The 22500-nt window shown below is 41.9% G+C and overlaps 1 protein-coding gene across 4 annotated transcripts in view; it reads right to left on the bottom strand.

The window, feature by feature from the left end:
* The window catches only part of LOC118289297 (cytosolic phospholipase A2 gamma), an 11898-nt gene extending 221 nt beyond the window's left edge, over window positions 1-11677 (bottom strand). Inside the window, exons 1-14 of one of the 4 annotated variants that reach the window (XM_035616209.2) lie at window positions 11527-11677; window positions 11394-11446; window positions 11013-11123; window positions 9849-9991; window positions 8430-8616; window positions 7446-7551; window positions 7208-7348; window positions 6826-6891; window positions 6480-6620; window positions 5848-5994; window positions 5666-5749; window positions 4632-4786; window positions 2906-3077; window positions 1-1072 (exon numbers count right to left, since the gene is read on the bottom strand). The exon at window positions 1-1072 is cut by the window's left edge and continues 221 nt beyond it. In XM_035616209.2, the coding sequence (XP_035472102.2) occupies window positions 858-1072; window positions 2906-3077; window positions 4632-4786; window positions 5666-5749; window positions 5848-5994; window positions 6480-6620; window positions 6826-6891; window positions 7208-7348; window positions 7446-7551; window positions 8430-8616; window positions 9849-9991; window positions 11013-11123; window positions 11394-11420 (1695 nt within the window). In that variant the 5' untranslated portion in view covers window positions 11421-11446; window positions 11527-11677 and the 3' untranslated portion in view covers window positions 1-857. Of the gene's footprint in view, window positions 1073-2905; window positions 3078-4631; window positions 4787-5665; window positions 5750-5847; window positions 5995-6479; window positions 6621-6825; window positions 6892-7207; window positions 7349-7445; window positions 7552-8429; window positions 8617-9848; window positions 9992-11012; window positions 11124-11393 lie in introns of all 4 variants that reach the window. The other 3 variants (XM_035616207.2, XM_035616206.2, XM_035616208.2) reach the window with 3 other exon arrangements.
* Window positions 11678-22500: the final 10823 nt, after the last annotated feature.

Genomic DNA, 22500 nt, shown 5'->3' with positions numbered 1-22500 from the left:
CACACCACACCAGACAGAACAGATTCAAAGATGGTGCAGCACCAGCTTCCTGAAAGGGAGAAGAAAAAGAGAATAGGACATGAAAGATAAGTGATAAGTCGGTTATTTATTCATCAGCCATCCACATCTCTCTCTCTCACGCACTCTGTCTCAGACAGTGACGCACAGATATGACGTTAACACCTTTTTTATTGAGTCCCTTCTAATCCAACCATCTCCTTCCACGCACGTTGGGCCTCAGACAAGAACCAGTCATACAAAACAGATTTGTTGTAGTGATTTCTACAAGGGATTTAAGAGAATTTGTGGCACTCGCCCAATTTACTCTTAATTAGAATTTTTCTCTTTAGGTACCAACAAAATTCCCGAGTAGTTCAGACCTGTCTTACGAGTCACTAACAGATGCTGTGCTTTTTCTTCACAGGGGGAAGTTTGCCTTAAGGCTTTAATTAATTTGAGTTTAAATATGATAACAAATTGTTTTAATTAAAAGACATCCATGACAAACTGAAAGTGTAAAATGATTGTTCTTTTCACTACATCATCATCATTAGCCTCATGATCACGGATGGCTAATCGACTTAATTGGAATATTTATTTGAGTGTCTTTTGTGTTTGACAGCTGACTTGAAGCTCTGCAGTGTGCAAGACTTCCCCAAAGGGAAACAGGCAGGTTTATATGACAATTTTAGGGGGGGGTTATTTTGCTAAAAGATCCAAATTCACGAACGTGCATCTCCTCATACACAGGTGGTATTCCCCAGTGTACAATTCATCACAAATCTGCTCTTGCATGCTGGAAAGGAATGTGACATTCAGGTTTTGACCAACACACTTGGTCAAAACTGACAGATGATTCACAGGCATACACAAACATGGCCGTCCCTCTCAGGTCCGTCGCACCTCTTGCTCTGTCGGCGGTGAACGGCCTTGTTAATCTCCCTCAGCAGAATTTCCTTGTTGTTCTTCACGTTAGCTTTCGCCGTGTCCAACACAGACTGGATCTTCTCCTCACTGAATGGACGCTGGAAGGTAGAGAACTCCTCCATCTTTGCCTTGACCTCCTCTGCATCTATATAAAAAGGATGAGGACTTGTCAGGTGATCCTCCTTTTCCATGACAACTTGCGGAAATTACTAAGCAGATCGTAAGTAAGACAACTTGTGATAAGAAAGTTTCCTTTTCATTCACTTGTAACTAATTGATTTGTCTGGGAGCATTTGAAGCAAATGCAGCACACTGATTATGCAGGTCTGACCTGGATACCTGAGAATGTTCACAGAAAAATCATTGCTTATTAATGAAAATTTGGGCTTCAACAGATGCGGATCCCCAGTGATTCTTTGGCAAGATATGCTCAGGAAATTTCTAAGTTCCTTACTCCTGGAACAAAATTCATTAATATACTGTATAGTTAACCATTCTGCTCTTCAAGTCAAACTGTATTCTGGATTTTGTACTGTATGAATTTTGCACCACCTGTGTAGGTTCCTGCTAGCATGGTTTCAGACCTCTGAAAATGTCAATGTTCAGTGTTGCCAGCTACTGAAATACAAAACTACATCCAAATCCAGACCATGGTGCACCCAGAAATAAGTTTGCAGTTTGCATGTAACAAAAGTCTGTACTGCAGTTCACAATTTATCGATTGCTAGCTTCAGCAAGCAGAATCCAAACATGAGTTTGATAGACTGCATTTAAAGATGGCCGACATGAAAGCTCCTCAAAAGTGAAAATAAATAATTCTGACCGCCCCCTGGTGGCTGGCTGTATTATAGTGCATAAACCCCGCCTTCTCCATGTTTGTGGATGGGACATGGGCCAAACTAAAAAGTCAAAGTATAGATAAAGTATCTTTTTGTCAAAGATGGTCTCTGCCATGTTAGGTATAGTCGTCATCACACCGTAGTATGGCCAAGTGTTCATTTTTGTGGAAAGTTTGGTTTTAATTTGTTATTTGATGCTATAAAAATGGGGTGAAACGTCATGACTGACAGCTTAAACTGACTTGCAATTAGTTGAGTGCATCTATCAGCAGGACCTGGATACCGCAGCTCCACACTATGATCAGTACTGCACAGACTCTGGCTCCAAATGACCTCAAAAGCTCAAGATGGTGGCAACTGGATACCGGTACACATGGATATTTTAGCCTCTTCTTTATATATACATATATCGTTATGATTAAAACCAACAGTTTGACACTTACACCAGGCAAACTATATTAATTTTAGCATTATATTATATTAATGGTTTTGAGTGGCAACAGTGTCACAACATAGATGTGGTTGGATTGTTTGATGGCAGACCACCAGTCTGTATTGTATTACTGACGCGGCTAATCGGAGTCTACAGCCACACAAGTGCCAATGTCCACATTTAACATGCTCACAATGACAATGATAACATGCTGATCTTTAACAGGTTTAATTTCAGGTTTACCATGTTGGTTTTGTATGTTATCATGCTAGCAGCTGCTTATTAGCACTGAGGTTGAAGAGAATGTCATTAATGAGAGAAATGGTTTCAAACTGACAAAAAGAAACAGGCATTGTTGAAAGCAAACAGGAAGAAATCCTTCACTGTTCCAGTACAAATAATGCACAAATGCCTCTATAGAGTGTACAAAAGAGAAACACATTGATAACACTGCGCTGTAAAATCCCTGCACAACACTGCACCAACTTAAATGCTACTTCATTTACAGAGAAGACAAAATGTGTCCATACTCCTAAATACACTGTAAAAAAAAAAAAAAAATTTGAAATTTGAAAACATGTTTCTAAGCTATCTCTCGGATAACCCATTCTGTTGATTTAAAATGCTTTGCTGTATATAAAACTAACAGAGTATGTTGTGTGTGTGTGTGTGTGTGTGTGTGTGTGTGTGTTTGAGGGAGACAGACCTTGGCAGTTTTGTCTGTTAAAGAGGGGCATGTATACGATCGTGGGCTCCTTCCCTTTCCCCTCGAACACGTAGCAGTCCTTAGGCCACTCTCTCTCCTCCAGGACCTTGTCGTCTATCTCTGGGAAAGGCTTCTTCAGCTTAGCTGCATAGTCTCTGGCAAGAGTCAGAGTCTGAGGAGAGCAGAGGTATTTACAATTTTTTACAATGACAAAACTGAGTACACCTCTGGTCAATATCCCTATTAATCCTGTTCATCTAACAAAATACAATTTTATTTGTTTTACTTGTAATGAAGCCAATTCATTTCCAAAGCAGAATTGTTTGACTAATTCAACCATAAAGAAAATTGCAAATTCAAGAACCAACTGTAACATATGTGACATTACATTAACTTATTTGTGGGGGTTTTTTGTATGTCTGCGTCTGCCCTTTATATTTGATGACAGATTTGATCCACCTGACACCAGGCAAGCACAATTCTATGTAGAGATCTTCTGCCACTATCAAGAAATTATTAAGTCCAACTCTATGTCGTGTCTCGTCAATTATGTTAATTTTGTTCATGTTCATGTTTAGTGTTTCATGACTAGTCTCCTTGTGCACTTCCTGTTTTATTTTGTACTCACCTTTTCCCTCATGTGTCAGACCCTGACTTCCTCCCTTTGTGTGAATTTCTAAATCTAAATGCACAGGTAAGGAGCTTCAATGCTTCCTTTGTAGTTTCACCACGGCAGACCCATATCAATAACATCCGCTGTCGCATGATGAAGTAGTATAGTGACAGTTCTCTTAGCAGTGCTGTCCGCTTTTTCTTAGTCCTATGAGTCCTCCTTTACACCTTTCTTAGACCCCATCTTTTCCACTGAGGTCAAGGAATAGTAGATAGGAAGGACAATTAGTCCGCACCCCAAGACACAGAGGAAAAGGAAGTGCAGACACCAGCAATCTAACTTCCAAAAATAAGACAGGAAGTGACAAACTCAGGGGATAACAAGAACCTAAGAAAGGCAGAAACACAAGGAAGATTACTGAATATAATCCAAAAAGCAAACAAGGAAACAAAATAGTCCATTTGTGTCAAGTCAGAAGCACTTACCCGTCTGATACCCGTTTAACAGGTACTACCAACATCGTAACATTATACCATTTTGAAAGATTTTACACTTTATTGATATTGCACAGCTGAATACTTAGTTTTATTATGTACTACATATGCAGATGTGTGGCAAGGTGAAGCCAGAAACCAACGACTGTTTGTCAACTGAAATGACAATTTTTTTCAGCTTTATTCAGTTAATAATCATAATCATTAGTTAGCTCTGTTGAGGAATTTTCTTCTGTTAAGACGAGTCTTCTCAATCACCAAGCCAGGTCATCTTATGGCAAGCCGAAAAACAATCATTGAGCAGCTGAAGTCTCTCTCGAGGTGACATAGTCCCGGGGAGACTACAACATTACTCAAAGCTGAATACACTACAGAGACCGGGGATGGGTGGACTCTCTTGGGACGCCGAACACTGTGAAGCTGTTGATCTGTGTAGCGAACCGGAAGTCTCCTCAATAATGAGCTCTTATAATAAATACTTCTGCTAAAGACGTCCACGGTTTCCGTCTTCCTGATTCAGCATCCGCTCCATCAATTATTCCATTTCAAGCTCCATGGTTTAAAACAATGCCCCTGGCTGAAGTGCTCACACACACAACACGCACACTCTTTACGGTACCTCAAAGATGTTTCCAGCGCTGTACTCCGGTGCGATGATGAGGTCGATGTCTCGCTTGTCTCCCAGAAATGCAGGATAGGCTACATTGATCAGCAGCCCGGCATCTATCAGATGGAATCTCTCTTTGGTGCCAAGGCAAGGCGGAACGGTGACATCTGACCCGTGACAGAAATTTTTCAGTTCAATTTTCTTTAACCTTTATTTAATATCAGCCTTGAAAGCAAAGCCCATTACAAGTCAATGGGTGTCACTGTCCACTTACTTAATTTGTTTTCTTACTTTTACGTAACTATGTAAATAGGAAACATTTATACCACTTAGAGGCAAGGCTGGAATTTGGACCGGGCCAGGGGGGCCAGTGCCCCAGTGCCTTGGACCCCCAGGGGGCCTCCAAGCGGCTGTGCTCGGCCCAAAACTTCCAAAGGAAGTTGAACGCCCTGTGTGCTTATATGGTGAGCGAACCACTAGGGCCCCCCAGACCCCTCTGCTCTTAAAATGTGAGGGCCCCCCAGGAAAATGTGAGTTAACCACTAGGTTAACCACTTACAGCGCTCAGTGTTGGGGCCTCTTGGCATTTATAGACCGACCTGACCACTGAGGCCATTGGGACCCTGGGGTTTAAAGTGTGATCTTACCACTAGGACCCCTCAACACCTAGAGTATGAGGGGCCAATGCCTTAAGCATGAGCTGACCACCAGGGTCCCAGGGCCCTGCAGGCCTTACAGGTGACTCACATGTACGCGTTGGAAGCTTCAAGCGGGGGGGGGGGGGGGGGGGTTTCCACATCTAGTAGACACAGAGCAACTGCCAACTTGAGGGATTTAATTGGCTCTTTAGCTGCTAAATGCTGCTCATCGGTTAGCCGCTAAATTTGTCTGTCCACCATTTGGCGCTGTGCTAGAAGTGTGCAGTGTTTCGTAGCTTTTTCACAGAAAACAGCTGCAGGAAACCATGCTGATGGCAGCTGTGTGACTGAACTCAAGGTCTTACTCGAGTTACTTCGTGTTGTTGCTGAGGAGGTCTGTCTTCTCACCTTCGTATTGGTAAAGGAAGTTATTGGTTGTCCCCCACTCCCACTTCATAATCAGGGGAAGGACTTGCTTAGTGAGCACAGCCACTGGAGGAAACACAAGAAGAAGAAACAGACTGATTCCTTTTACAACATTTCAACCAAATGTGTGTAATGGGTGTTTATCTACCATACTTCTCACTGACCACGTGTTTTAAAAACTCCATCCTCCAGACTTTGGCTCCAGGTGTCCACTGCCGCCAGCAGCTCCATACTCCACCGCACAAAAATACTTTTTCTCTCCTCCGAACTCTTTGACTCCAGCGACGCAGCTTTGTTACAATTTACCTTGTCTGGAAAAGATAAGAATGTTATGGGCGCTGTGGTTTTTCCAAGCGTCATTATTTCATCACAGGCCAAAAGAAATAACTGGCAAGAAAATTGAGACATTGATAACATTCCTCTCTGGGTGCCAATAGCTGCAGTTCGATGAATGACCCTGCGTTCCATCATACCTTGGAACTCTGAGCACGGAACCCGGAAGTCGGGCTTGTAATTTATTCGACCTCCCGAGTTGGAATTCCAACTCAAACCCACAGCCTCGGGTATGGGAGACCGACGCACTATCAACGAGGCTAAAAATCCTAAACCCCTAATGTTTACAAAGTGCACACAGTTTTGTAAGGTTTGGTCGGCGCACATACAGAATGACAGCTAGCGTGCCATGAGGAATTATTCACTGAATATGACAAAAAAGTGTATTGGATTAGAATCGCTTATTGCCCCATTAATGTGTGAAACAAAATCATCTGAGCAGAATCATCATCATCATCACAACCTTCTAGTGTTTGCTGCAGCTTATTCAGGTCAGACAGGGCGGTGGGATCCGTAATTGTACTTCTGATCAGGGCCACCAGTTTGTCAAGGGTGTTGTATACACGCAGGAACTCTTCAGAGGCACTGTCCACTTGCCCAGGCACTGAACCATAACACACACACATACACACACACACACACACACACACACACACACACACACACACACACACACACACGCGCACAGGGTGAGAGAGGAAGAACTCACACATGTTTTAGGGAATAAACACTGCCATGACACTGTGACTTCTCGTTTTCCACCTCAGCCAGAAAAAAAAAATACATTTAGAAAATGTAACTGTGACTACCATTCAGCCACGGAGGGATGAAATCTCTGATCGTATCCTCATGAGCCAACGCACAACCTAGAACACCTGCGCAATTTCAAAACACAGACACACACACACACACACACACACACACACACACATATGTATGCATTATTGTACAATGTGCAGTGGCAAAGAATGCACTTGAAGTTTATATGAAGTAGGAAGGACACATTTAGAAAACAACATATTTCAAAATGCTTGGACCAATTTGCGATGAAAGTTAGTTGTTAAGAATTCCTAAGGCACACTTTTCAACAAGTAACACTTTTCAAAATATATGGTGTTGCTCAGCTGTGAATTCCAGCCTTGGTTGCTGCTGCTCTTACCATGCTCACACTCGTCCTGTGAACACACCCACCTTGTAGTTTGACCATGTCCATCTCTGGCTTCTGCTCCAGCAGCTCCCCACTCTGGAACTTGCTGCCCAGGAGAGACGTTTCAACAAAGAGACCCAACTCTGTGAATCCAGCCTCATGAGGGCTCACCTCAAACCACTGGCCTACGAGACGAAGAGGAAATTTGACATTTTCTGCAATTCAAATTCGTGACGCGCTTTTAGAGGCCCTAATGTAACGTGTGCATATGCACGTGTGTACCTTCTATTGGCCCATTTGAGAAGCAGTCCTTCTCTATGGCGCTGTAGATGGGGTAAGGGTTTGTGGCGTTTCTACTGGCCTCATCTGAAAGACGCCGCAAGTCCATCTGTGAAAAAAAAGATGTTTCTCTCTCTTTTAAAAAAAACACACAACAACTTAATTGGTGAAGTACAAGGAAGAGCTCAAAAGAACAAACAACAATATTAATAAAATCAACAAGAAAATTGACAGTGTAAGTCAATAACTGGAACGGTTAAAAACAGGAACCGTAAAAGCGGCGGCAGCTAAACGCGCTAGTGTAAAAAAACACAATACACACACAGTTCCATAGGAGAGTTGCATGGTGTTTCTATAATAAGGCCTAGGGGTGAGGATATTGTGTAAGATATGTTGTGTGTCTGTGCGTGTGCATGGTAGGGTGTTCTAATGAGAGTGTGGAGGTGAGCGTGGTTCTGGAGCTGCCAGAACCGCGCTCACCTCCGCAGAAAATACGTGGTGTATTATAACTATAACTTTTATGATAACTTTTGACTATAATCAAGTAGTCTAAGTAGGGTGAGGCCGCGCTGTCTGACTAATTGGGATGTTTAGGCTTCGAATCTTAAAGCCCACGTGGTAGAGTTTGTGGGTAGTGATATGGTTTCTGTGAAAGACTTGATACTGAATGAGTTGGGGCGTTGGATAATGTGTTATTGCACATACATGCCTGACCATTCGGAATCTGTGTTTGTAACTATAAATGGAGGGGAGTGTTTAAATTATAAAAAATTCCTGAGGTTGATGTTTTTGCGTCATGATTTCTGGAAATGACAGTGTGACATTCTTTTGGGATGTGATCAAAGTTCACGATCAGGCCACCTCGGAGCCGCTGTCCCAGACTGATAAGAAATTGCTCTGAAGTGTTGTGTATGTGCACACATGGCACCTGAGAGTGTGTTGTATTTCAAATGGTGAGTAAAAGTGGGTGTGTCTTTGCCCTGGTACCTGTTTCATGATGCCAGCAGAGGTTAAGACCCCCCAGATATCGGTGAGAGAGAAGAACTCCTCTTTCGCCCGCTCACCCAGCCAGGCCAGGGCCTGCTCGAGCTCGACCCCAGGACCTGACAGCGTGGATGCTGCTCTGTCCATGTTGGCGCTCCACTGCGGGTCACTGTACACGGAGGACATGGACCTGTCGGGGGAAGACAGATAAACAGATGAAGATTAATCATCATTGAATAGAACTGAGTTGTTTTTTTCCTGTAACTGTCTTCTGTAAATAATTATTATTTAGTTTAAATCCGTTTCAGCCAAATGTTAACATAATGAGTCAGGAGAAACAGTTGGTTTTCAGAAACTAGGAAACTGACCGGGGAGCAAATGATAAAACCATCATCCACTGACTGATTTACCAACATCCGCCTCAACACCCACACATTTTATTGGGCTGTCCTCCTTAGCAGTGATTCTCGAGGACCAGGCCCATGACCCACTATTGGTCCACGCAATGTTGGCTACCAGGCTACAAAGATGTGCCTGTCTTGCCTGGCTGCTTGTGTCTATTTAGTCTCTGTGCATCCCTTTGTCTTTGTCAATTCTTCTGTGATTTTTGCTCCAATCTCTTCCTGTGATTTTTGTGTCAGTCTGTTCCTGTTGCCTGTTCTGTTCCTGTTTCCAGTCAGTGATGTCTGCTGTGCCTTGTTCCCTGGTTTGTTTTTTTTGTTTTTTTGATCTCCAGTGATTTTTATATTTCTACCTGAAAGACCATGTCTCTTTTTTCTTTTCTTTAATTAAAATTAGTTTTTTTCTTTTGCACTTTGCATTTGGGTCCTGTTTCTGCACCCCCTTAACAATCCAAGATATTTTGGCCCCATTTTTGTACAATGGGAGGAAGTGGAGATGCGTTGTCCATCATTATACGCAGTCATTGCTTTTCATATGATTTTGTGTGATTATCTTGTTATAACACAAGCTCATCGTGGGAACTGTTAGGTTTCTTTTTTAAGGTCCTGACCACTATGTAAAGTGCGTTGAGATAATGCATGTTGTGATCTTGGTCACTCAGAGCTTCCATACTGTCTCAATGCAATTGAATGTTTGATCGATACTAATGTGTTGACAGCACACACTGCTTCCTGCTTGATCAGTATAGGGCATTCTATGTAGCAGTCGGTCCTCAGTATTGCTTGTCATACTCTACTCTGGTCTAGCCTGATAATGATGACAGTGATTCTATTAAATATAATACTATATTTGGTAAAATAATCATTGGTCCTTTTGTTTCATGCTCCTGAAGCATCTCAAATCTCTTGACTTTTTTAAGGACACATTGCTTGAAGCTGTTCATCATCCACCATCCACCTGTCCATCTCTCTTTAATACACTAAGTTGATTGTGTGTGTGGGACAGTGTGATTGTTGTTACCACGTCGACCCAGAGACTCCTCCCAGGTAGAGCAGAGTGTCCAGCAGGCCTTCCTTTTCCATCTGATAGAGGGAACCCACCAGACCCACGGCTGCCCTCTGACCCCCACCTGACGCCAGCAGCGCGATGTGGGGAACTGAATCCTGGTTGGGGAGATGTTAAATCTGAAAGCTGCTAAAGGAACTGCAGGGAACTGTAGGCTACAAGAGAACCTCTTTATTTATATATTAAGTATAGTATCCATGGTTAGTGTCATTTAGGAGTTTATTAGTGGTATTATGTTTATTAGTGGCGTTTGAACTTCAAATCTACATTGTAATGAAACTTTAGCGCTGGAATGCTGAATGTTTGTTTCCCTTAATATATGATATACAGTACTATATACCAGGTCAAAATGTTTGTACGTATATGTGTGTGTGTTTATATATTTACCCCTACACCCCCACTCAAGACAGCAAGAAGGTGACGAATATTCAAAGGACTGTACTATCAAGTCCTACAAGCAAGTCTATCAAGTCTATGTCAAGTCCAGTGAATGGGTTGGTACAGGTTTATAGGGTTGACCTGGTTTTAGCATAGAGCAGAAACGGTTTGCTCCGAGTTAAACTTGTTAAACTAGATTCAGGCAGTCATCACAAGCAATGCTTAATTTCAACTAAACTCTGTAACAAAAGGAGATTTCTGACACTGTTTAAGGTTGTAACGCTTTGATTTATAGGGCCGGCAGTCAGTTTGCACACGGCTGTTGAAGAATGTGTCTTTTTAGGCGCTTAATATTCTTTGTTTAATATTCTCCAGCTAGACTGTAACTGTAGCTGCTGTGTAGTGCTGGGCCATAGTGAAAGTACATTTATTAACTATAAACCGCCATGCATTTGAGTAACTTTTGCAATTTTTATGTTATATATTTTATAACATATCCCAGCACATATAATATAGTGTAAGTCTTTTCTAAAACTCACCACACTAGTTGTTACCTAACAACCATACAGCTCCAGCATAAAGCAGAGGACCATGCTCTTTTTCTGTGAGTGTTTAAAAGTTATTGTAAGACCTGAAAACCAGTGATCAAACGTAAAAAGTGTTCAAAAGAATTTATGACACCTTCTTCAAAAAAATATATCAGAAACAATGAAAAGACAGCGTGAAGAGTTCCTGTCTTACTGCGGTACAGTTGATTCCCAGGCTGTCGAGTGACTCCAGAACTATTCTTTTCCTCCTGTCAACATAGTCCTGCTCACCCTCACACAGAGAGAGGGACTGATGGATGGGTTTCTGGGAAAAATGGAAAAATAACAAAGGAATGTAGATAGAACAGGGGACGGAAGTGTTTATTGTTTCCATTTCAAACTTGATTTCATCCTAGAGTTGCATCATGAATTTTAAAAGTATTACAATATAACAATACACATTGCACTTCATGTGCTGTGTTACCATATAATCCAAGCTGTTTCTTGTGCATTCAACTGTAGCTGCAAATTAATCTCCTATAATGTCTTCAGACACAGCCTGTGTTTAGCAAATCCTTTGCCATGCATCTCTCACCACTGAAACGGCATCATCTCGCTCCATTTTGTCCACGGCTGTTGCCAGAGTTCCTAAAATCAAAGGCCAGAGGCAAATCAATGGGACTGACAAACTCTGATATCCAATCTGCATGTCTGGATGAAAAAACAACCTTCGATGTCACAAATGGAGAGCTGAAGTTGAAACCACGTTGAGGTGAAAGTTATGTCCCCGGTCTAACCCCTCTGCTGTTACGCTGCTCTGATCAGAAGGGGCAGGTCTCGGAGTGGCTTCTTCTTTGGAAGAACTGCTCAGGTTTCCGTTGGTCACGCTCAGAGAGGGTGTGTCAGACACACACACACACACACACACACACACACACACACACACACACACAGAGAGTCAGGCTGGCGTAGATAAAAAAAACAAAACAAGCACTCAAATAGATTTTTATTCTTTTTCATTCTTCCCACAATACTTGGATATATATGATATGATTTATACTGGGCACGTGGCCGACTTTGATTCAGTTGTTGAAATGATACGCTCATTGAAGTGTCTGGGGATTCGGCATCAATCAATGATTGGTTGTAACAAAGACAAGAAATGGGTTTTTGATCGTTGCACCAGAAAGGAGCTGTGATGACAGAGGGGTTTAAAATGTTGGACTTGAAATCCAACAGGGTTTTCCACGTCCCGCTCACAGCACAGCAAGGCTGTATACTTAACAGACAGAGAAGCAGTCTCACGGTCAATGGTGGGAGAAGTACTCGGATCCTTTGGAAAAAAAATACACCATAACAAAGTGAATTGGAAGAAATGATCTGTGAATATTGAGAGAAAGAATTACAGACACTATCAAATATTTTCACTGCATGAGGAGAGAAGAGCCAGGCGGGCTGGTTGCTCTCTGAAAGGACTTTCAGAGTGTTTTGCCATATAAACCATCAGGTTATCTTACATAAAGCACATGAAGCCTTTTCCTTCTTCTATTGGGAAAAGGCTTAATGTAAAATAACGTCCACGATTATAGGATGTGAGTGTTTATGACAAAGCGTATCTCAGAGAAATGTGGCGCTTATTGATCGCTGCTTTAGCACATTTGGTGACGTTAAGCCTTCTCACGTTAAACTTGGAAGCGATGTCAGACTGTGTCTGCTGCTGAAGCGGAGCAGAGAAGACGTTCATGTGTGACTGAACTGTTTGTTCATGATCATGAGGAATATTGATCAGTGCGTGGATCATTGTTCCAATAAACCAGACGGTATTTAGTTTTAGTTACTATTTATCACCGCAGTCTCCTCGTGTTGTTACGAGCCGCAGTGATAGAAAAAGGTAAAATGAATCTGTCGGGAATCAAATCATCGTTATTGAATTCAAATTAAGCTCTAATATTGATGAGTTTATGTATTTATTTAGTGTGATAATCTTTCTATGCTCTGTTTATTTGAAGTTCAGAGTGGACACATGAAAAGTCTGGAACAGCAACATGATTCCACTCATTCATTAATATCTGCTGCGCTTTATTATTTGTCTCGTTACTCTAAACTCCTTTGATCCTGACGGGAGCCTGTAGAACGATGACGCTGGTTTCCAGTGATCTGATTGGTCAGTAGTGGGGCTGTTGACAGGTTTCGATCTCGTATCTGGATCATAACCTGCTCCGGAGCCGGTTAGCCGTTCAGAATAAGTAACCATGGTGATTTAAGCCGGAAAGAAGAGAACCGGCTTCGTAGGACTGAAAACCCCGGAGTTAAAGCGGAAGTTATCTCGATAACCGCAAATCCTGTTCATCAGGCCTTCCTCAATACGACGGCCCTTTAATGTAAACTCTGAAGCTTTGTTCTCACCTGACAAAGGAATGCATCTCCAAATGTGTCTCCAATGGCCGCTTGTGATCAGGTCTCACTTCTCTGCTCTATAATGCAAATCTTTACACAGACTACATCATGATCAATGTGTGGGAAACACTGACAAGTAAAAAAATATTTTTGGTTCATTATGTTCCCGTTACGGGTCAGAGGTCATGAGTAGGCGGTCCTTCAATGTGGTTTAGGACACATTTGCGTCCGCACTGCTTAAAGAATGTCGCTGGGTGTGTCCCAGACCACCTCCGAATGTGGCCAGAGGGAACCGATCTCAATCTCAGTGTGTCTTCGGTGCATTCATTCCAAAGATGGATGTTAACAACAGGTCTGAACAGGTTTAAAAATATTTATTTTCCCACATTCCATTCCACGCAATCACCCCAGATCCTGCACACTGGGCCTTAAATGTCTGTTTCATGTTGCACTGTATCTTTTAGAGTTATGAGCAATAGGATGATTGTGAATGTGTCCACCTGAAATGTCTGTGTGACAAAGTGGGTGAGAACACTCCATTTGTCCCTCTTCTAAGGCCAACAAACAATTTAGCAATGCTTGTTTGTTAATTATTTGTCTCACTATAATATCTCCTAAGTCATAGTTTGCAGGGAAACACTATCCCGGGTTTGTTTGTGTTTTGCAATATCATAGGTTACAATTCACATATCATCTTCATTAAATAAAAACAGAAAAGTATAGTTAAGTTTAGTTGGTGTTTATTTGTTCAGTTTGCATAAATGAATCGGTTCTTTTGTTTGATACTCAACTTACCCACCAAGTGTTCCAGGGACAAAAGTAGGAAGGGATGGAACATTTCATGTATTTATACCCTTTGTGACATCAACAGTGATGTCACTGGGAGAAAGCAATTGTGTAGGGAGGTATAGTGGGTCTGAAATATATTATTCACTTCATCATTGATATGTTGCAGAGCCATGTACACGTTCAGTTCATTTAAGTTTTGTTCAGTTAAGCTGAGTCAACTGTCATTTTGTTTATTTGGTTTGTACATATTTTTGGGTTACACGTGTAACATGGGACATTTTTCTGACACCCACTGCAACACCCTTGCCATGTTTTGGTCAATAACATTACAAACAATGGTTATGGTAAATGCTTTCACCAGCCAGCATTAAGCAAGTGAAGATTTTTTTGTGAATACAATATTTTGAAGGCAAGAGATGTTCTAGTGTGACTGAATCACGCAAGCATTATGAAGCATTAAGGCAGAGATAGAGCCGCATGTCTTGAGCATATCAGTATATCATACCAGTAGAAAAGAAATCGCAATTTTGTGGCCAAACGGGGGAATGAGGCCTTTTGTGAACATAGAACTGGACTGAAGCATTGATTGTGGCACAATGTACACTGAAGATCCGTATCCCTAACCCAAAACATCATTTGCAGTTGCACTGTGTGCTTAATAATACTCCAATATGCATCCCCGGCATTTGCTTTTACGACTTGGGATATAATAAGATAAAATTGAAAATGACTTCAAAATAATAAACGTCAATGCAAAAAATTGTTTCACTTCAACTTCTTCCTACATAAGCATTATTTATGCCGAGCAATTCTTTATTATAGTGGATTTTTCGCATAAATTATAACTTTATTCCAAAATACGAACGACACTCACATTGTTAATGTGATCTAGCAGAGATTAATTGCAAACATGAATCACATATGTTATCTATATTTTTGTGAAGTGAGATAAATACAATGTATGTTAAGGATTTTTTTATGTAAACTTTTATTTCTGTATTGCTTTCAAAACCCAAATAATGTCCAGGATCAATTTGACCCAAACAGTACCAATGGCTAACACAAGGGTTGACACACACACAGAAATGTGTTTTTACCAAGTAAGGGCATGATTCATCCCTCATGTGTCCATATCCAACCGCATGGGTCAGTTGCTGAGCACCAAACGGGATTATATTATTATAATACTTCCTTCATTGACTCCATGACCTTTCCTCAAATGTCATCTTTGGAAAAAATAATTGTCAGGTTAAACCCCACTCGTGGTATGGTTTCATTCCATCCAACTCGTTCATAACATGGCGTGTAATGATCATTTCCTCCAGTAGGGGTCAGGAGCAGACTTTTAACATCCAGTTTATGGTAGTGAGTGTACATGTAATCTTTAAATCAGGTCTCATACACTGGGCTGTAGCTGGGATTTAACAAATACTGAGCTCATGAGTCTCAGTCAATCCCAAACACATCCTTAACACCTGGGGGGAAAAAGTCTGTAAACGGTAAAAACATAAATGTCTGAATGCAATGTGCAATATTCTTAATGTGCAATCACTTGTCATTGCAGTTTTTAATACTACATTTATTCATGTATTATTATCATGTGGGAGTAGCACTCCTTTAAGGTGCAGAATTTCATTGTACGTTTTTGAACTATACAATGACAAGACATTCTATTCTATTCAATGTATACAGTGCTTCCAACATTTATAGAAACTACTAATTATTTGATATCACTAACTTTGCATCATACTAGTGTCTAGTACTGGTCAATCAAAGAAATCAACTATGTAAGCATAAGGTATCATAACCACCAAAAATAGTTTTATGTTGACAAATAAATTAAGCCTACCAGACAAGCTTTTGTAAATAAGTATGAATCTTTTTTTGTTTGTATATGTGCATAGATGAAGGAATATGAGTCTAATACTTAAAGTATTCATGTTTTTAGGGAGAGGGAAAATATTCAGGTAAACCAACATAACCAATGCTTTAGTTTGATATTGTGATGTTTGTTCTTTTATTTGTCATGTCAAAAATATAATCATCATTATTAAATTGCATTTTGATGTAGTGTCAGGTCACATATGTCAACCACACATTACTGTTTAAGGCATCTGGGTCATATATTAATAAGCTGACATTAGTTTTGTCCATTGGCAATTACTGCATGTTAATATTTAGTCGTCTAATCTCTACATGTAGAACTAGTTTGTGTGGCCATTTTGATTTAGTGATACATAAATCTTTACTTAGTTAACCCCGAGTAGAGAAAGTTAGAACTCATGAACGGCCAGTGCATCCAGCACCTGGTAGTAACATGCAACACAATCTCAACAAAACAAAACCCAAAGAATGGTATGAGAATACAGTGACGTAATGCTTTAGGAAGTCGTCATCGTCATGATGAACAGTGAGCAGACCCCACGGTTCATGCAGAGTTCAGTAAGTCAGTCAGTCACAGGTCAGGGCCAATAAACTCTGTGGTGAAGGGCAGCGCTTCCTTTGTTGTGTCTTCCCATGCTGTGTGTAGAATGACACCTTGCACAGTGACCTTGTGGCGAAGCTTGGAGGCCACACACACACACACACACACACACACACACACACACACACACACACACACACACACACACACACACACACACACACACACACACACACACACACACACACACACACACACACACACACACACACACACACACACACACACACACACACACACACACACACACACACACACACACACACGCGCCCAGAGTCATGTTGCCTTATGTCTTCCCAAATATCCGTTTGTTCCAAATGTGTTTTCTTTTTTTAGCTCACCAAACATCTCTTCCTCCTCCATTGTCTCCTTGGATCAGTGGTTTTCCGCCAGCCTCCATTCTTTGTACTGCTTGTCTGTGCACTTGTCCGACTCAGACACACTTCAGTGTGTTTCGCACTTCTAGTTGCAAGAATAAGTGAGTGAATCCTTTGGAATTACATTTATGTATGAAATAGTCTTACAGTAAATATGGTCAGATATTTATCTAATTTGCTGCTACACTGCAAAAAAAGGAGGGCTACAATTTAAGATACAAACACTTAATATTACTTGATACACTTTTCAGCAAGATAATTTAGCTTGACAAGAAATCTTGAAATAGGACATATTCACGATCAATTCAAGAATATACCAAGTAAATAACTTGGTACAAGTAAATAACTTTTAAAACAAGATAAATAAATCTCATTTTTTCAAATCTCAGATTTTAGACCTTGGCAGAACAATTTGCAGTTTGAACAAACCCAACATATTTAAACTTGTGCAGTGAACTATTGAGCTAACAAAAAACTACAAAACAAATGTATTGGTCCACACTGAATGTAGTACATCGAAACATTCACAGTGCATGTTGGTATGTGAACCCCACAGGCTTCTGGCACCGGCAGAAAAACAGTGAGACAAGATTAGAGACGTTGGTCTGAGCTACTTTGACACACACCCTGTCAGGAATAGTGGATTCTGTCGTGTAAAGCTGAAAAGGGATACAAAGTCTAGATAGTCATCGATCCACAGCCCGTCTAACTGCATAGAAATAGAGACAATTTACTTTTGTGTCCACTCTCCCTGACAGAAGGCAGAACGGGTAATGATCGGTGAAGTGAAAAAGAGGACCAGAGTTACAACTAAAGGTCTTAAGCAGCTGGTTGACATCTCAACTCGATGAGTCCACCATGCACAAAGGCAGGAACCGCGCTCCATGTCACAGTTCTCCAGAGAAAGGAAAAAAACATGGCTGTGTGCGCCTCTACATTGTGCAGTCCACAGCTCTTCTGCTTTCTCTTTTGTATAGTTTTTTTTTGTTGCCACTGTAACACAAAGCACACAACCATTTCAGTATGTTGCCCATTTTTCTTTATTGTCATTTCATGATCTCTTTGACAAGATATATCTCTTTCTTTTTTTTTAAAAAAAAAGCACAAACAACCCGTAACTCCGCAGATGCAAACAGCGGATACAGACGATTAAGGCAGCGCTTCGGGAAAGGTGGCCCATGCATTGGACACGGTTGTCATTCACCGACCGGCGAGTTGACGACAGTACCAACCCACCGACAGCGATGAATGTGAACCGGAAACCTGCACTGCTGGCGGACTGTTTCCTCGAGGACCCGTTGATGGGGAGGCAGCTATTCTGACTCACGGTACAAAACAGATGGATAAGTGCACACATTGAGCTAATGATGAAATGTAGGAAGAGACTTACAGTACAGTTGCACTAAGAAGAGACCACAGGAGGAAGTATAACAAAAACTTTACATCGCATGATCTCAAGTGATATCTGGACTTGTCTGGTGCGTAACAATTACATTAGCTTGACAACAGATCAAAAACAGAGGCGTGCAACCACAACAATATCACACAATTATTAGCAGCCCCTGTCTTGTACATACATCATACACTCGCCGAGCACTTTATTAGGAACAAACGAGTCTCAGGTCCTCATGTCATGGTGTCCACCACATGTTGGAAACGCTCCTTTGCGAGTCTGCAAAGGAGAACGTGGACATTTAAACTATCACTGATCAATATTAAAGGCCCAAAGTGTGTCAATAAAAAAAACCTCCCCACACACCACACCATCAGCAGCAGCCCGGCCAGTTGACACAAGGCAGGTTGGTGCGCGGATTCATGTTGTTGATGCCAAAATTCTGGGCTCAACCATCTGCAGCCCTCAGCAGAAATCCAGATCAGACCCGGCTGGCGAGTCCGTGTCCACTGCAGCCTCAGATTTCTGTTCTTGGCTGACAGGGGACGAACCGGACATTGTCCTCTGCTTTGGTTGACCTTCCACCACAAGGTGGGGCGTGTCTGGGAAGCTTTTCTGCTCACCACAGTTTCATAGAGTGGTGTATTTACTGTAGCCGTTTTATGTCCCGGATGGGGTTGTTTTTTAAAATTTATTTTGGCATGATTCTAAATACATATCCCTGGAATACGCAAACCTGTCTGATATTTGATGGGAACATGTGAACACTGACGCTCAGCTGTACCTGCGGGGCTTTATGCATCGCGCTGCCGCCACACGATTGGCTGATTGGAGAATTGCATGAATAAGCAGGTGCATGGGTGTTCCTAATAAAGTGCCCAATGAGGTTATATGCATGAGTGAGCTCAATGTAGCTAGCAAGCTATGGTAACCGCAGGAAAAAGACGACCCGTTAAAAAAGGTGGGAGACAATTTGGAAGCTTGATATGGCTACACAAACTTACCATGTACTCACACCCACCGGGTGGCGTTATAGCGAAAGCAAAGTCCTGCCAAATCTCAAGTTGACTGTTGTTCCACTAGGTTGCATTGCTCAGTGTACTTTCTCCATCTGCCTTCACAGAAACAAAAGAGATTACCATGATAACACAATACAAGACGGGCAAGGTCATTTGGTCCCCACCACAATGGCACAATTCCATAGTGATTACATAATATGGAAGCATGTCACCAAGCATAGTTCTCCCATTGCACAACAATACATTGACGTTGCACCATACCATTATTACATAACATGTGCATACTCAATTATCTTTAAATTCAGGAAAATGGTAAACGGACTGTATTTTCTAGTCATATAGACCACTCAAAGCGCTTTACAGGAAAGTCACATTCACCCATTCACACACATTCATATTTACCACACATTTTTCTGTCACATTCATACTCATTCATGCACTGTTGGAAGAGCCGTCAGAGGCAAGTTAGGGTTAAGTGTCTTGCCCAAGGACCAAACCCTCGGGTTGGTGGACGAACGACTCTACGTCCTGAGCCACAGACATATTTCCATCAATAAATGAACATAAATTGAAACATCTAGTCAATGAATGAACACATGATCTATTCAGTTTTTATATTGATATCTTTTTCTCAGATCTGATTGTTGCTGCAGCCCCCCCCCCCCCCTTACTGCTGAGCGTCTGTGGCTCGGCCTTCCTCAATTCAACCCATAGCCACAAGCCACGGGCGTCAGTGGACATTAGTTGGAGCACAGATGATTCCGCCGACACAATTAAAGCTGCAAACTGTCGACACACAGAGACACCATTTCTTGGCTCACTTGGCTTGTTGGTCACCTGCATGATTATCCTTCATATCCACTCCTGCTGATGGAACGGCTCAGTCGTCAGTCGTTTTTCTCCGTAGCCGGCATGAATCTGTGAATAAAGCAAAGGCTGTCATCAGTGTTTATTTAGAAAAATCTCCCCAGCTACTCTGGAAAACACAAGAAACTGTTCCTCAGCTCGACGGGCCTCGGACGAAGACAGAGATAAAGGCCAGGGTCCTAACCTACACGTGCTGCTAAAGGGCCCCGGCTCAACACCAAACTGGATCCCCTGATAACCTAAGCTAAGTTGCTGTTACCGATATAATTCATTTGTTTGTCAAATGTTTCTATAGCCAGTTGGTTGCGACTGGATTGTTGTGTTTTCTTTCCGTTGGCTCTCGATTACGAAGGGGGGACTTCGCCCAGTTGTGTTTCCTGATCACTACACCTTGCTAAGAACAGAGATCTGACATGCTGGAGCTCTTAGGCAACAGGTAGAGGTGGTGAATATCATATATATGATTAGATGATTAGATATAGATAAGGGGCAATGTAGAGTCTTACTTGCATATAAGTTGCTATACTTCTATTGAACAGGAATTCCAATTATTTCCAACACCCTTGGGGCAGACCTTACTCAAACCCGGGGACCTGAACAGACTCAATACATACAAACATTATAATCTAATCTCTTTATGAAGATTGAAGGCAAATAACTTCAATGGCGGGCTTCAGTTTCAGATGTTGGATGAAAAAAAAAATACAACCACCATAAAATGCTTCTTGACTCCCTGATTTATTGTTTAATCCATAAAATATTTGAGAGTATTGAGAAGTTCCCGACACAGTTTGTGGTGGCGTCAAACGTTTAAAGATTAGTGGTGTGTGGATCTATGATTTGAAATGTTGATCCAATCCCGAAAGACATTAAAGGGTCGATATACTTGAATTTAGTTATTTTGGGGAAAATGTGTATTTTATCATCAACAGAGACACAGTAGAATGTAGCTATGCTGCAATCTAAAAACCCGAATGATACCCAGCTCTACAGATGTGCGAACCCCTGAACAAAGTGTGTGTGTGTGTGTGTGTGTGTGTGTGTGTGTGTGTGTGTGTGTGTGTGTGTGTGTGTGTGTGTGTGTGTGGTGTGTGTGTGTGTGTGTGTGTGTGTGTGTGTGTGTGTGTGTGTGTGTGTGGACTGTGGCAACATCACAACTCTCGTTAATCACCTGAGATTTAATGACAGCACAGAATCTGAGGAGGTTATGCAGTGTTGGACTGTAGCAGAAGAAGTAGACGAAGAGAAGAAATATGCTGCTGGGACAGACTTCCCTCCGGTCGGCAGTTACAGCCATTATGCAGGTACATAGTGAGACAGTGTGTAGCTACGGACCAAGTTTATCTCTGTCTCGGCCTCAGTGTGTGTGTGTGTTAATGTTTAAACAAAGGGAGATCACAGCACTCTTACAACCCCAGAATAATGCTGATATGAATAACAATGCCAGCTCGATTAATTAATACCGTCATGAAGTAAGTGGTCTAATGAAATCAATCAGCTTGCAGTGAGAGTTGTGTCCCTGTGATCGCCTCACATCAATTCAAAGCCAAGGATGCTGAAACAGCTGCTTCACAGCCAACGCTCTGTGTATTCTAATGACACGTATGCACACATTTGAAATGTTTTACAGCTGGTAACAAACCTCGCCAGGATAAATGTAGGCTGACGCGGCACATACGTCTTCTGAACACATTCAACTTGTGGACCAAGTATTGGTATCAGCGATAACAGTACAGGGAACCAGTGCCATGTACCACTGTACCAAGACCATTGTCACACTAGTGCCACGTGGTGTGTTATTTGCACCATGGCCGAGGATAAGGATGCAATCACTTAAAAATCTGTTTGAACTTGTACGTTTACAAAAGGTTTGTTGTCATTTCAAAATCAACGCGCTGCCTTCACAAGCCTTTATTCACATTACAGTACACATTTTTGATTTGATATGCGCAAAGCTCTGGTGGAACGTGACACTGACGATGGCTCAGTTGCACTCAGTGAGCCGGTTTTCACAGCACCGGGCCTGAAACTGTTGACACCCAAATGGAATGCAGCCATTGTGAATGTTAGCTACACCTCAGTGCTGTGGCGACGTGGAGGATCATAATGTACAGTACAAGTCTATACGATGCGGGGGAGTGTGTGTGTGTGTGTGTGTGTGTGTGTGTGTGCGCACACATGGCGGCCTGTGCTTCGGACGGACGTGAGCTCACCTGTAAAGGTACACTCAACACTCGATGGTTTCACTGGAGTCACAAACTCACCGACAGCGTTGAATGTTCCCCAACACTTGAAAAAAACTGCGGTTGACAGCGAGATGACAAACCGCCCTGTCCTCCGGCGCCACGAGGAGTGGACAGCCGTGACAGGACGGG

Source organism: Scophthalmus maximus, chromosome 17 (genome assembly GCF_022379125.1).
Source record: "Scophthalmus maximus strain ysfricsl-2021 chromosome 17, ASM2237912v1, whole genome shotgun sequence".
Classification (NCBI taxonomy): domain Eukaryota; kingdom Metazoa; phylum Chordata; class Actinopteri; order Pleuronectiformes; family Scophthalmidae; genus Scophthalmus; species Scophthalmus maximus.
The sequence above is the reverse complement of the archived record's forward strand: the minus strand, read 5'-3'. Positions and strand labels throughout refer to the sequence as shown.